Below are 15,157 nucleotides of genomic sequence, written 5' to 3'. Positions count from 1 at the left end.
AAATGCCCTGAAGGCCTGAATCCACACCTGGAGGGTGTTGAATAGAATAAAGCAGAAGACTTTGGCCCCACTAGGGACATTGCTGCAGGAAGTTGGGTTTATGCTATAATTTTTACGCATTGATTTTTCCATCTTTGGGTTTGGTTATGGCTTCAGGTTGGAGAAGAGCAAGGCCAAGAGAATCCCCCTGATCATGACCCAATCCATGACCAAAGTTGGTACCTGGACCAGACCCTCCGTAAGCGACTCTATGAGGAGTATGGTGTGCAAGGCTGGGCCATCGTTCAGTTCCTGGGAGATGCTGTCTTCATACCTGCTGGAGCCCCACACCAGGTGGGTTCCACTGGATTCCATCGGCTTCCTTATTTCTGAGTTTCCTACTAATCTGGCAATAGATACATATAAATGGCTGCATTAGGCTGACTGTTCTTAAACTGCAACTTCTTTTTTGCTCTTTAAGTTTCTTCAGTGTAATTCTCAGTGCACGTTTGAAAATTTTTAAATAAGGGAGAAAGTGAAAGTCCCAACTCGGCTACCTGTGCCATGCCCCTTTTCCATCCCCTCACCCGGCTTTCTCCAGAAGTAGCTTGTGGTTAACAGTTTGGTGTATATTTTTCCAGATCCTCTTCTGTGAGAATACTAACATTTTCATTTATAAATATATACTTGGAATTTTTCTGCTTTTGTTTTTATGACAATGGAATATCATAAGCATTTCTCAAGTTTGGGGAGTTTTGTCTTCTTTTTAAAACTATATCATGGATATTTTCCATATATTGCTGAACATCTCAGGGCTCTTTTCCCTCTGAACTTTTCCTCTCCCAGGTGCACAATCTATACAGTTGCATAAAAGTAGCAGAAGACTTTGTATCTCCAGAACATGTAAAGCACTGTTTCCGCCTGACGCAGGAATTCAGGCATCTCTCTAACACTCATACAAACCATGAGGATAAACTGCAGGTAAATAACTCCTCCTTCACCCCCACTCTCTCTCCTTATCTCCTGCTTGCCTACATACATAGGATGAGCATTCTGCTTTCTGAGGGTATTCTATGGGAGGTATTACTGGAGAGATGATCCTCTTCCACAGAGTATTTAATGAGTCCTCTTCCGATTTGCTTTTAGAGGATACACATCTATTAACCTAGTCATTTCTGCTATCATCTTTTATTTCTCTGCCCCTGGGAGATAAAGTATTTCAGTGTTAATAACTGACTAGACTGACTTTTCCCAGTTAGATGGCGAAAGCACTGTGGCAGAGTGTTCCAAGCATGTTTCCAAGAAGGGCATTTCCCCAGAGCTGCTTCTCACAGCATGTTTCTGTGCAGGCTCCATTCCTTAATGCCCTGCTAGGTACTGCAATCCATATCCCTAAGAATTGTTGGGTGCTTTAGTAGCATTAAAAAAAAGAAGAAGAAGAAGGAAGCAAGATTTCCCAGGCAGGACTTCAGCAATCTGAATATAGTCTCCCAGCCTCCCGCAGGTAGATTCAGACATCTTCAACCCTGAGTCTCCTCATTTTTGCTGTTCCTTTTTAAAAATTAAGAACATTTCAGGCTGCCTGGGTGGCTCAGTCGGTTAAGCATCTAACTCTTGATTTTGACTCAGGTCTTGATCTGTGGGTTTGTGTTCCGAGCCCTGCCTCCAGCTCTATGCTGACAGCGCAGAGCCTACTTTGGATTCGGTCTCCCTCTCTCTCTGCCCCTCCTGCTTACACTCACTCTCTCTCTCTCAAAAATAAATAAACTTAAAAAATTTTTTTGAACGTTTCAACCTTAAAGTTCTTATTACAAAGTACAATCACATTGATAGATAACATTGATATTATAGATATAATGCAAATATGCAGACATATGTATTTTCAGATCTCAGCTCCATTAGGTCTCTACTTATAATATGTCACCTCCAACACTCTCAATCCTCTGTCACTGCTCTATTTTTGTCTGTAGTATTTTTTATTGTCTAACATACTATGTATTTTTTCTGTTTGTTTGTATCCCTGCTAGAATATAAGCTATTTAAGCTCCATGAAGGCAGGAATTTTACTCCTTTATTCACTGCTTTTCCCTAGCATGATATCTGATACATACTAGGTACTCAGTAAAAATATTTGTTGAATTAGGGGTGCCTGGGTGGCTCAGTCGGTTAGGCATCCGACTTGGGCTCAGGCCATATTCTCACGGTTTGTGAGTTTGAGCCCCATTCGGGCTCTGTGCTGACAGCTCGGAGCCTGGAGCCTGCTTCAGATTCTGTGTCTCCCTCTCTCTCCCTGTCCCTCCCCTGCTCACACTCTGTCTCTCAATAATAAGTAAACATTAAAAAAATTAAATAAAAAAAATATTTGTTTAATTAATACAAAAATTATTTTTTTTTAACGTTTATTCATTTTTTGAGAGTCAGAGAGAGAGGTTAACACAGAATCTTAAAGAAGGCTCCAGCCTCTGAGCTGTCAGCACAGACCCCGAGGCAGGGCCTGAACCCACAAACCGTGAGATCATGACCTGAGCCGAAGTCGGAAGCCTAACTGATTGAACCACCTAGGTGCCCCAATACAAAAGTTTTTAAATAAAAAATAGCAAAAGGGAGCTTATGTGCCCATCCTTCACCTTAAGAAATAAAGCATCCTATACATACTTATTATACAACATACACATATAGAACAACTACATTATTGAAGCTTCCATATACCCTTCCCCATTCTGTCTCTTTATTTCCCTCCCCAGAAATAATCACTATCTTGGTTTAAAACTGTCTTTAGCCTGTTCACTTAATTTTAGTAACTCTAACTATTCCTTCCTGCTTCACGTGTAATATGTGTTCTTCTTAGACAAAATAGAAAATATTTTTTCTCAGTTTCTCATCTGTAAAAATGGGGATGATAATAACAGAACAGACCTCAGGGGCACCTGGGTGGCTCAGTTGGTTGAGCGTCCAACTTTGGCTCGGGTCATGATCTCATGGTTCATGAGCTCGAGCCCTACGTCGGGCTCTGTGCTGACAGCTCGGAGCCTGGAGCCTGCTTCACATTCTATGTCTCCCTCTCTCTCTGCCCCATCCCCACTCATGCTCTGTCTCTCTCTGTCTTAAAAATAAATAAAACATTAAAAAAAATTTTTTTTTTAAAGAATAGACCTAATAAGACTGTGGTAAGGATTAAGTGAAAGTCCACATAAAAAGCTTAGCAATAGGGCACCTGGGTGACTCAGTCAGTTAAGCGTCGGACTTCAGCTCAGGTCATGATCATGTGGTCCATGAGTTCAAGCCCCACGTCAGGCTCTGTGCTGACAACTCAGAGCCTGGAGCCTGCTTCGGATTCTGTGTGTCCCTATCTCTGCTCCTCTCCCACTCACACTCTGTCTCTCTCTGAAAAATAAACAAACATTTTAAAAAATTAAGCAACAAAAACAAAAAACTTAGCAATAGTGTGCCCAGCATGTACTAAGTACATAGATGATGGTGATTATATAGCCTTTCAAATGATTTCATCATTCTTTTTTGAATATAGACCTTCTATCCTCTGTGATTTGTAAATCATCTATGGGATTGATTTGGGAAGTATGCAGTCCTCGTTGAAGGATTTCCTCACTCACTAGTAGGCTTTATAGGTTGTTTAAAATATATATCTTCATTTGAGAATATAATATGAGGCCACCATGAACTGACTGTGCCGATTGCTCTCTCCAGGTGAAGAACATCATTTATCACGCAGTGAAAGATGCTGTCGGCACCCTCAAGGCTCATGAATCCAAACTGGCAAGATCTTAGGCATGGAGAAATTGTTAACTCCCCTGTGAAGCAGGTCTTTCACTCACAACACATACAGGGAACGGCAGGGTTCTCTGCTGGAGCAGAGGCCCTTCACTGGGAGCCTGTGTGGTCAGTATTACAAACTCTCCAGCCACTCTTTTCTACGCTGCCTCAACACTGAAGGTTGACCCAGGAAAGTCACACTGTTCACACACACAGTTTCAGACTCCAAGCCAAGGGTGCCACATACCCATCCTGTGGTCTTTGGGACTCTGAATTGCCTGAACATTGCTGGGCTTTCCTGCACATTCTCGTGACTTGAGATTCATGGAAACCGGGAATGTGGGCACACCTTTCTTTTCTTTGTTCTCTCGTGCCTAGTTAAGTGGGAATGTGTTTGGAGGTAGGGGGAATCACATAACTGGTACAAGTAGGGGCTAATTGCTTAAACACACCTGGTGGAAGCCTGACAGTGTCTCTGCACGTGACCTCTGACACAGACCATCCCAGGAGACGGGGTGAAGCCATTCCCCACAATCTCTCTCGTGAACACTGGAGTCTTGCAGGACCCAGGGAGAACCCACTGCTTTTCCCAGGAGGCTCCAGGATTAGGAAACGTGTGTATTTAGTGAAAAATAGGTTTGTAGTGAAATAGTTACTATTTCATGAAAGTAGATATTTTTAGAATTTTTGAAATACCACAGTTGTTTTCCTGGATTATGAGGAAAGGCACATTACATTTAGTCTTCCTTTCGATAAAAATCTTTGAAGAATTATGATTTTTAGAAATCACCTGCCCATTATAGCACAAAATCAGCCAAAGCAGAATTGAAAAGAATTGGCTTTTTAGGATTCTTTTAGTTTCTTCCCTTCCCATCTCAGTCCTATCTTGAGGGAACAGCCATCTGAGAAAGAACTTTGTCATGTCTGAGCTGTGGTGTGTTTTACCGATACGCACACTGGTGTCGCAGGAACCATTTTCACATATTACCAGCGTTCCCTTGGGACTCCTCTTAAATTTCCGAATGCAAAGGAAAGTTTGATTTCCTACATGAGTCTGTTTGGTTTTTTGGGTTTTTTGTCCAAAAATGTTTTCAGCAAAACTTTCCAACTCTGTGGAGTTTTATTAAGAATTTATTTGAAAACGATGGAATTCATTAGCCCATAGATACATTGGAAAATGTATCTATCTTCTTTCCAGCTGTACTGTAGTGCCCTGCAGGCTTGTTTATATGTTCACAATTACCTTTTTTTTTTTTAAATAAAAGTCATTTACTGTAGAATACTTTTAATTTCACTTTCTGTATTTTAATTTTGTTGAAGGGCTGATTGGGATTTCCATGTTCTTATTAAAAATCTAACAAATCTGTTTGGAGTGGACTAAATTCTTCTGTGCCGGCCATTCTAAAAAGCAAAGGCAGGTTGAGGGCGGGGTTGGAGGTGGCGAATGGTTCATTTTCTGACCTTCATTACATTGCTGCATCCGATTACCCTTTACTTCCTGAATTTGTGCCCATTTGAGAGAGGAAAGTGCCAGGTCATTGTGGTTTGTGGATTTGGGGGGTGAAGGGAAAAGAGTGGCAGAAAAGATGGGTTTTCCATTGTTGATGCTATGTGAATGGAGTGGGAAAGATGAGGTCTTTAACCTTCCTAGAGCAGCTGGGGGTAAGCGCAGTGGGGGACAGCCTGAGCAAGGTTTTGGGTGATCAGTGATGAGGTTCCTCAAAGCAGGAGGCCCAGCTGCCCACATATGAAACATGTGGCCCTAGGTCCACCTCAGTTGGTGGGAAAAGACCCAAATGGATTTTTTGTTTATAAATCAGCAATTAAAGTAGCTTGAGGAGTAAGGACAGACTACATTCCAATTAGAAAAGGCCTTTTGAAGAGGAAGTTGTAAAGAATAGCAAGAGGGGTCATTGGAGGCTGCTTCTCCAGACTCTGTTGGAAAACATCTTCCAAAGTGTTTGAGCCTGGAAATACAATTATCAGGGTGGAAATAGACCATTGTGTGGTTCAAGGATACTGAGTTTGAATAGGACCATAACTGAAATACAGAGCTCTGAACGTGTCCTTTCAGGCTGGATGGGCACGGGTCGAGGCTGTGGTCACCAGAAGACTCACACCTCCACTTAAAGAATGCAGAAGCTTTGAAATGGGACAGGAAAGGAAAGCAATGGGGAGAAAGGGGGTTGCAGAGGTTGGAGCTTTGTTGCTTTGGTGAAAATCAGGAGGCGGGCTAGCCTACATTCTGGATATAAATGTCTTCAGAATTAGGGCATACACTGCTGCCAGCATTTGCTGATGGGGGTGGAACTGGAGGCCCTAGATCCATCTCCAACCCAGACGCCATGCCTCCCTACCCCTTTGTTTAAAGAGGGTCTACCCCTGGGTATTCACCTTGAGAGCCTGGGCTCTGTCCCTGCAAAGCTTAGCAAACGACAACGTAAAAAAGCACATCAGAGTGGGGGACGGGTCCTCCAACAGGATTGATTGGTAGTGGCCACGAAGGGGTGAGGTGGACAGGTGTAGCTATAGCTATACCTTTGACTTGAGAAGTTCTTGGGTGGGTGTCTACAGGGCCTGTAATGGAGGAAGACAGTTTGCTAGTCAGCAGTTAGGAGAAGTGGCCTGATTAAAATAGACTTCATGGGTTCATACCTTAGCATGACTTAGTGGTTTTGTGACCTTGGCAAATTATTGAACTTCCCTAAGCTTCCCATTTCCTTATCTTCAAAATGAGGATAATTATAACCTCTGCCTTATGAAATGAGGATTCAGTGAAATAATGCATGTGAAGCTCTTAGCTCAGAGGCTGGCACAGTAAGCACTCAATAAGTCCTAGCTAGTATTCCTGGGGGAATGTTTAAACCTTTCAGCCTGATGTGGGCAAGGCAGGAGGAGGGCTAGGACGTCAGGATGGAACCTGAAGGCCTGTAAGGACCTCAAGCCACGGCTTGGAATCCAAGGAAGACGAACAAGCGATTAGACGAAGGCAGGGCGGTGAGGGTCAAAGGCGCATGCCCGGTGATAGCAGGTGCAGGGGGGCGCGCCGCCGCCGCCGCCGCCGCCGCCGCCGCCGCCGCCGGCGGGCCTCCCCTTTAAGAGCCGCCGCCGCCCACGGCCCGCCGCTGCGGCAGGGACCTCCCCTTTAACCGCGGCTGCTCGGCACTTCGCGGCCCCCGCGGCGGCTGCTGCTGCGGCTGCTGCTGCTATTGCGGCTCTTGCTGCCGCCGCCGCTCGACCTCCGGCACCTGCATCCTCCGCTCGGGCAGGGTCCCCGCCCCGCGCCCCGCCCGGCCCCGCCATGGTGTCCTGGATCATCTCTCGCCTGGTGGTGTGAGTGCGGCGGTGGCGGGGCGCGGCCGGCAGGGAGGGGGATGGGGAATGGGAATTGGGGGCTGAGGGGTGTTGAAGCCCAGCATGGACCGTTCCGTGGCTTCATACAACAGAGTCCCCTAAAGGAACATCGTTCCTATTTGGGGTTCCCAGAGACAAGACATGGAAGAGTAGGACCCAGGACCTGAGGGGGGAACATTAGAGGAGCATAGTAAGCCTGGCTTCCCACCCCTTTTATTTTCAATTTTCGGTGTTCCTTCATCCTAGGGCTGGGCAGCATGGCTTGATTTATGAAGGGGAGGCAGCATGTCCCCTCCCCCACCTAGCAGATCTGGGCTGAAGGAGCAACTCAGACCTGGGCCGTCATCTTCATGCGGGGAGAGGGCTAATGGAAGAGCGGGGAGCCAGACAGGGCCTCATCATTCCATTGCTTAGGGCCGTAGTTAGCAGCCTTGGCCTCCTCTCTCTTCCACTATCAGGACTCTAGAGATGAGGGCATAAGCTCTGAAGGCCCCCCAGGGAGGACATCTGGGTGTTGGGAAGCAGAGATGCTTGGAGGACAAAGTGTGGGAGGTAACCGGGAGGGGATATGTGTGCTCAGCCTGGATTTGTGAAAGCCACAGAGGGGAGGGCCTTAGGTGGCCTTCATTCCAGGCTGCCAGCTACATTGTGGAGCTCTGTCCCTGCTCCTCCCCCAGGCTCCAGGAGGGAAGCCTGCTCCCACACCCCACACTTTGTCCTTGAGGACTCCACCCCCGACCCCTTCTCCACAGGTCGGTTTGAAAGTATCTTGCCTGTAAAAGGCAGGTCCCTGGGAGAACAGGCAATACCCACACATGGTCAGGGGGCTGGGCCCAGCAGGGGCTTTGCTTGGGCCTCAGCCAACCCCTACCCTGGCTCAGGACCCTGCCCCAGGACCCTGCCCCTCAGCCTCTACCGCGGGGGACTGACACCCCAGAATTCCCTCCCCCTGCCTTCTTCCCATTCAGTGCTGTTATGTGCTTGTATTCTGACTCCCTGTCACTGGAGTCTCCCTCCTTCCTCTCCCCCATCCCACCCCAGAGGTTATCCACAGGCGTCATACCTCCCTGTGCCCTTCAGAGTGGCTGCTTCTCTCTTGCCTGGATGAGCTCCCTGGGGAGCATCAGTCTTCTCCTTCCCTCACCTGTGTCCTATATATGGTCTCTCTAATGGGATCACTACCAGGTTGTACTCCAGCTAGGGCCTCGAGCCCAGGACCCTCCCCTGAGCTTGGTCCAAGTGTACTTATGGGGGAATAAACCTTTTGCCCCTCTTAGGGCCTCCTGCCCCTGTGCCCTCTATGCCCCAGGTCCCCAGAGCCACAGAGGTGCCTCTGATTGCCACATAGAGTGCCCTGTTACGTGGTGTCTGGTTCCCCTACAGACCTGGCCCTAAGCAGCCTGGCTCAGAACTAGAGGTAGAAGGTAAGGGCAGACAGGTATGAATGAGCACAGTATCTGGAGAAGGGAGACACCCTGTTGCAGTGACCAGACCCCCACTCCCCACAATACGGATAACCAGTGATCATGGGTGAAGATACCACATTGGACCCTCTGGCCTCTGGGTCTTTCTTTACCTAAGGGGCTGGAGAAAAACTGAAAAACAGAGAGGCGAGAGACATCACCTTCACTGGCTGCGGACCTCCAAGCTTGTCACCTGAGGCTTAATGGCTTTGACTGTAACCACTGGCCTGAGTTCATCAGTCCAGTTGATGTGGCACTCTGGAGTTCTGTCCTTCTCCCCTTACCTACCCAGGGACTGACTGATGCAGAGCTGGGAGGGAGAGGCCACTGCTCTTGGCCGAGGGGACCAGTAACCATGCCTGCCTCCCTAGGCTCATCTTTGGCACCTTGTACCCAGCCTATTCTTCCTACAAGGCCGTGAAGACAAAAAACGTGAAGGAATATGTGAGTTTATGACCCTTTAATCTCCTACCCACCCCACGTGGCAAAGATAGGCCAGTGGATCACAATACAGACAGTAGTGACTTTGTGCCAGTGCTTCAGCACTAATGAGACCTTACTTCAAGGAAGTTCCTTTGTGTTCCCTTTCCCCTGTGGTGTGATCCACAGGCAAAGTTGAGGTCCCGAGTGTCCCTTCCCCACAACACCTCCAGCATAGTTGGCAAGAGAGATGGGGTCCTGGGTGTTCCCTCAAGGCCCCAGCTAATACTGCTCTCTGTACCTTCAGGTGAAATGGATGATGTACTGGATCGTCTTTGCCTTCTTCACCACGGCTGAGACACTCACGGATATTGTGCTTTCCTGGTGAGGTCCAGCATCCCCAACCTGCATCTCAGGGTCCAGAGTTTAGACTCTCTACCCCCACCAGCCCAACAGAAGATTGAGACCCAGGGTAGAGTCCTCCCACAGTTCCATGGGGTCCTGGATGTCCACTCTCCCCCCGTGCAGGCCTGGCTTAATCAGTAGAATAAGAGACCCAACCCCCACATTTCTACCTGATGATAGCCAAAGCACCATAATAGAATTCAGGAAACCTGCTTCTGCCAGACATCCTGTATGACTTTGGGCAGGTTTCAGCTTCCTAGGTCTCAGTTTCCTTATTTGTAAACTAGGCATATGATTCAATCTTATAGACATTCAGTGCTAGTATTTCAAAGCACTACTAGACTATGTTGTGAACCCTTGAAGGACAGAGAATGTCTTAATCACCTATATGTATGTTCACAGCAGGAGCTCAAAAAATGTGTACTGAGTGAGCAGATACCTCTTGGAAGAGAGTACTAACAAAGCACAGAACACTAAATCAAGAGAGAAGAGAGTTTTATGGAGAGGTAGAGAACAAAAGATGATTGCATTGGCTTGCAAGGGCCAATGACCTTTGAGAAAAATAGTTTTAGCAGAAGTTGAGTAGGGTTAGATTAGGAAAGAATAGTGGGTTAAAAATTGTGAGGACAGTGAGCATAGATGCTTCTTTTTTTTTTAAGTTTATTTATATTTATTTTTGAGAGAGAGAGAACCAGCAGGGGAGGGGGAGAGAGAGAGGGGTCAGAGGATCTGAAGCAGGTGCTGTACTGAGAACAGAGAGCCCGATGTGGGGCTCAAACTCACAAACTGCAAGGTCATGACCTGAACCAAAGTCAGACACTTAACTGACTGAGCCACCCAGGAGCCCCTAGCATAGATGCTTCTTGCCACAAACAAAGGAAAGTGCTTTGTGAGGATGTCGGAAACATGAAGGAGTCTGGCCTGAGGAGAAGGAGCCAGGGAATGGACACCAATCCTTAAAAGTAAGAGGCAGCAAAGAATGGGATCCAGAGCACAGCTGGAAAAGCTTCAGTCTTCCTTGTGGGAGGAAGGGCAGGAAGAGAAGGGGGTGAGGACCCAGGAGTGGACCTGGGAGGTTAGGAAGCTCACCTTTGTGTTGGCCCTGGGATAGACAAGCAGGAGTGTTCTATCAGAGTGAGAGGCCTGGGACTCCCAAAAGAAAAATGTGCAGAGAGCCACTGCAAGGGGAATTCTGCTGGAGGCACTTACCATCCCCCTTGGAATCTCAGCTATGCCTCCCATTTTCCTTGAGATTAGAAATGCCAAGGGGCACCTGGGTGGCTCAGTCAGTTAAGCATCTGACTCTTGATTTGGGCTCAGGTCATGATCTTGTGGTTCTTAAGTTCTAGCCTCTCATCAGACTCTGTACTGACAGCCTGGAGCCTGCTTGGGATTCTCTCTCTCTCTCTCTCTCTCTCTCTCTCTCTCTCTCTCCCTCTATCTCTGCCCCTCCCCTGCTCACACTCTCTCTCTCGGTTTCTCTCAAAATAAATAAATAAACTTAAACAATTAAAAAAAAGAAGGAAAGAAAGAAGGAAATGCCCAGTCTCCTGAGCCACATGGGAACCCCAGTGCACTAAGGGGTGGGGAACCAGGCAAGGTCTTGCAGGGGATCAGCTCACCTCCTGACTCCCTATCCCAGGCTCTGCCACTTGCCTCTGTCCCACCCACAGGTTCCCCTTCTACTTTGAGCTCAAGATCGCCTTTGTGATATGGCTGCTGTCCCCTTATACCAAGGGCTCCAGCGTGCTCTACCGCAAGTTCGTGCACCCGACACTGTCCAACAAGGAGAAGGTTTGCCTCCACTCTCAGCTGACTTCCTAGCCTGCCCCAGGCCATGGCAGCCCAGTGTCTGCAGCCACGTCCATTCCTGGCTCTCCTTGTGGGCACCCAGAACCTGAAGTGATCTGGCAGGGCCCTGGCCTCCTGGAGCAGGCAGTGCCTTTGTCTGGGTGTGAACAGGGGCAGGGAATGGCCTAGCCAGCAGGGACCACCCCTCACCTCCTACTCCTTCCCCTCCCACCTCTCAGGAAATCGACGAGTACATCACACAGGCCCGAGACAAGAGCTATGAGACCATGATGAGAGTGGGCAAGAGAGGCCTGAACCTGGCTGCCAATGCTGCAGTCACCGCTGCTGCCAAGGTGAGATGGGGGCAGACCAGGCTCCCAGGGCCCCACCTTGCTCATTTCATCCCCCTGGCCAAGCCTCTTTGCATCTAACCTGTCCTTGGTGCTGTGATGGTTTGGGGCTTGTGCAACTCAGGGTTGTAGGCCTGGTTCTAACACCTTCCAGCCAAGTGACTTCAACTCTCTGAGCCAGTTTCCTCAACTGTCCAAAGGGAAATGATGGGCCTTTCAGTGCTGCCAAAGGACTGGGTGAGGATAGTGTGAGGAAAGCACTGAGCTCAGTGGCTGCCCATGCTCTATAGTGACCTCTATCTCCACCCCGCCCCTTCCTCCGGTTCTCCCGGTGCGTGGTGGTGACCCTAGGGCCAGGGGGTGCTATCAGAGAAGCTCCGAAGCTTCAGCATGCAGGACCTGACCCTGATCCGGGACGAGGATGCACTGCCCCTGCAGGGGCCTGACAGCCGTCTCCGACCCAATCCTGGCAGCCTCCTGGATACCATTGAGGACTTAGGTACAGGCAGGGCCCAGGACTGGGCAGAGGGAGGGGGGACCTCAAGGGCATGGAGGCCAGGCCAGGTAGGAGAGCCACCAGACCTCTGTTCTCCTTTCTTCCCCCAAACCAGGAGATGACCCTACCCTGAATTTAAGATCTAGCACAAACCAGGCAGATCCCCGGACAGAGACCTCTGAAGATGATATGGGAGACAAGGCCCCTAAGAGGGTCAAACCTGTCAAAAAAGTGCCCAAAGCTGAGGTGAGAGCCCAGGCCAGAGCAGGGGGAGATGGGGAGGGGGTGTGACCCCAGGCTGAACCTCTAACTTCTTCTCTCCTTCCCACAGCCACTGGCTTCCAAGACACTGAAGACCCGGCCCAAGAAGAAGACCTCTGGTGGGGGTGACTTGGCTTGAGGTTCTGACCCCCCGGAGGCTGCACACTGTGCCAGTAACCCACACTCCTCCGGCCCCAGGGCCCCTCAGATGGCTGTTTCTGGTGCCTTCCCAGTGACCACTCCTCTGGAAGGGCTTGGAAAAGGGGAGGGAGGCCCTGCTATGGGGGTGGAGGGTAGAGGCTGGAGGAGTTACTGAAGACTGAGCCCCCCAAGGAGGCGGGGGCTCCTTAGAGCCCAAACTGCTATTCTCCCTGCTCCAGTCCTGCTCCCACCCACCCAGTGCCTTGCTGAAGACCATGGCCATCCCCTTTTCTGAGGTCCTAATATGCCCCCACTGCTCTCTCCGGGCTGGGGGAGCAGTCACAGCCCAGACTGACCAGAGATGGGCCTGAAGGCACCTGGGAGACAGGGAGGGAGAGGGGAAGGCTTCAGAGAACTTGTGGCACAGGCCACAGATGTGAATGGAGGACAGGGGCTTAGCATGTGCTTAAATGACCAGGATGATGAGGCCAGAGCTGCAGCTGGGGGCATTGGATAGGGCTGTGTGCTACATGTCCCCACTAAAAAGAAGTGGGGTCCTAGGGGTGTGAGAGTGTGTGTGTGTGTGTGTGTATCTTTCTAGGTCTAGGGCTGGGGAGATTTTGAGTAAAGGACTTTCCTGCCAGCAGTGACCATCCCCCACCCTAAGCCCCACAGCTAGCTGGCCCTTCCCTGCTTTCAGCCCTCCCTCCTACTCTCAGAGCCTCAGAGGAGCTCAGCCCAAGAGAGGATGAGGCTCTGAAGGCCTCTTATCTCCTCCTCTGCCCTTGATACCCTTTTGCTTCCTCCCATTCCTGCCCTGCCCCTGGGCTGGGCTCCTCTACCCCTCAGGGCCCATTGTAGAGGGCCCTGCTGAGCCAGCTCCTTTCCTCCTCACCTGGGGGCCCATCTTCCTTTTCTCCAGACTCCTTTTCCTGTGCCAAGCAAACTGAGCCCATGTAAGCAGGCAGACCCTTATTAGCCCAGCCTTTGCCCCACACTCTACCCCAGCTTCTGCCGTGGCTTCAGGAGGAATGTGTGAAGAAGAAAAGAAATATTGGAGCCAAAGTGCTTCCAATTCTATGAAAAGAGGGTGCCCATTGGACCTTTGGCACTGGATGAGCCAATAAACCAAATTCTGGCACCTCATGTATTTCGGCCTCTGTACTTTGTTCTTGCTCCTCCAGTCCCCAGGTGGGAAGGACCTCAAGTAAAAAGCAGGGCTCAGCTATAGGAGGAAGGGGGGACAAGGTCAGAATGTGAGACCCAAGAGCTCTGATCTCCAAGATAAGAGATAGGTTTGAGCTGGTCCATCTGGGAAAATGGTTTGGAGGTTCAAGATACAGCCAGAGGAGTAGGAGGGATCATGACTTATGAAGGCCTAGGGGTCTCCAACTGCCAAGGTTGTCTTGTCCCTTGGAATTCTGCCCAGAGACCTCCATCCCCAGTGGACCTCCTGGTACCTTATGGAAAGTATCAGTATAAGCTCTGAGGATAAAGACCCCCATGAGTGTCCCAGGGAAGAGGGAATAGGATTTCGGGGTTGCTGGGCAAGGAACTGGTTGGCCATGCTGCTTAGAAAGGCTTAAGAATGTTGGAGGAGGGCTGAGAGGGAGAGACTCTGAAAGGAGGAGACAGGCTGAGGGAAGAGGTAGAGATGGGGAACCAGCCTCACAGTGCATGTCTGAGCCTGGGGACAGAGAAGGATGACAGGACACCAAGGACTGGAGACAAAGAGATAGTCCCTGTGGCCCCAGGAGGAAAGGCTTGAGCCCTGGGCTGCTTGGCTAGGTTGGAGGAGACAAGGAAGGAGGCTGCAGGGCATGGGGTCTGAGTCCTTGGGAGGTAGAAGACCACCAGGGGCCAAGGGGAACAACTGGCTGGGGATAAGCCCTGCAAGGCAGTGCCCAAGAGAATGGAAAGGATGGCAGAGGAGCAGAGGCAGCATGGGAAGAGAAAAACAAAGGGAAAGAGTGGAGAGGGAGGGGGGAGAGAGCAAGGCAGGGAGGAGGAAGGGAGAAGGAAGGGGAGAAACAGTAGTGCAGCTTTGTAGAAGGAAAATGAAGGAAGCAGAGCATGGGGTGTGGCATAGGGTGTGTGGGGACCTAGCCCCAGGCTCTGGACCCCACAGTTGGCAAAATGCCCCTACAGCAGACTTCCCTCTCCCTTCCCCGGCATCACAGAGGTATGTCCTCTCCAGCCTCACACTCAGGCCAAAGTGGCCAAGAACTTCCTGAACTGAGGTCATGGTGGAGGTGGAGTGTGAAATGCCCTTTTCATCTTCCCTGGAATCCTCCAGTCAACAGCCCTCTGAAGGTCATTCTTTTCACCACTGGCCTCTGAGCAAATTGGTCCCTTCCTCTAGAAAGGAGAGGATGCGTCAGGATAGGATTCAGGGAGAGACTCCTTTGTTCTAGAAAGATCTCGAGAGAGTAAGATGCTGCAGTCTCATGCTAGCAGCTACCATATGGCCAGAAAACCAGGTTAGGCCCTCCCTAACCTAAATCCCATTTGCTGCATAACACACAAATATGAACGCGTGTGCATGGATGCACACAGATACATGCTTGCACCCACAGTGACCACTTGCTAAGAAGGTCACTGACAGATTCCCCACTGCCAGGCTCTCCATGCACATCTGGGTTTCTCTGTGTCAACAGGAACATGCTCAGATTTCCAAGCTCCTTGGTCCGTTGCCGTGGAAACAGTCTCCTAGAACTCGGCACAGG

General features: G+C 49.7%; 2 protein-coding genes across 5 annotated transcripts in view; both read left to right on the top strand.

Annotated features, from left to right (window-relative positions):
• Window positions 1-5,116, top strand: part of KDM3B (lysine demethylase 3B) — a 69,508-nt gene extending 64,392 nt beyond the window's left edge. For both annotated transcript variants that reach the window (XM_053907459.1, XM_053907460.1), the window contains 3 exons: window positions 157-333; window positions 826-960; window positions 3,685-5,116. In XM_053907459.1, coding sequence (XP_053763434.1) covers window positions 157-333; window positions 826-960; window positions 3,685-3,765 — 393 coding nt within the window. In that variant the 3' untranslated portion in view covers window positions 3,766-5,116. The remainder of the gene's footprint in view (window positions 1-156; window positions 334-825; window positions 961-3,684) is intronic.
• Window positions 5,117-6,881: 1,765 nt separating this feature from the next.
• Window positions 6,882-13,581, top strand: REEP2 (receptor accessory protein 2). 3 transcript variants are annotated; one of them, XM_019424311.2, is made up of 8 exons: window positions 6,882-7,083; window positions 8,939-9,011; window positions 9,295-9,371; window positions 11,066-11,186; window positions 11,423-11,536; window positions 11,891-12,032; window positions 12,145-12,275; window positions 12,361-13,581. In XM_019424311.2, the coding sequence occupies exons 1-8, from the start codon at window positions 7,052-7,054 to the stop codon at window positions 12,427-12,429; spliced, it is 759 nt and encodes a 252-aa protein (XP_019279856.1). In that variant the 5' UTR covers window positions 6,882-7,051; the 3' UTR covers window positions 12,430-13,581. The 3 variants fall into 3 exon arrangements, with proteins under 3 accessions (XP_019279856.1, XP_019279855.1, XP_019279857.1); XM_019424310.2 differs by having other exon boundaries at window positions 6,885-7,083; window positions 11,885-12,032; XM_019424312.2 differs by having other exon boundaries at window positions 6,888-7,083; window positions 8,860-9,011; window positions 11,885-12,032.
• The last annotated feature ends 1,576 nt before the right edge of the window (window positions 13,582-15,157 follow it).

Source organism: Panthera pardus, unplaced genomic scaffold (genome assembly GCF_024362965.1).
Source record: "Panthera pardus isolate Hobbes unplaced genomic scaffold, ASM2436296v1 HiC_scaffold_2, whole genome shotgun sequence".
NCBI classification, from domain to species: domain Eukaryota; kingdom Metazoa; phylum Chordata; class Mammalia; order Carnivora; family Felidae; genus Panthera; species Panthera pardus.
Note: the sequence above shows the minus strand (reverse complement) of the source record. Positions and strands in the feature narration are given on the sequence as shown.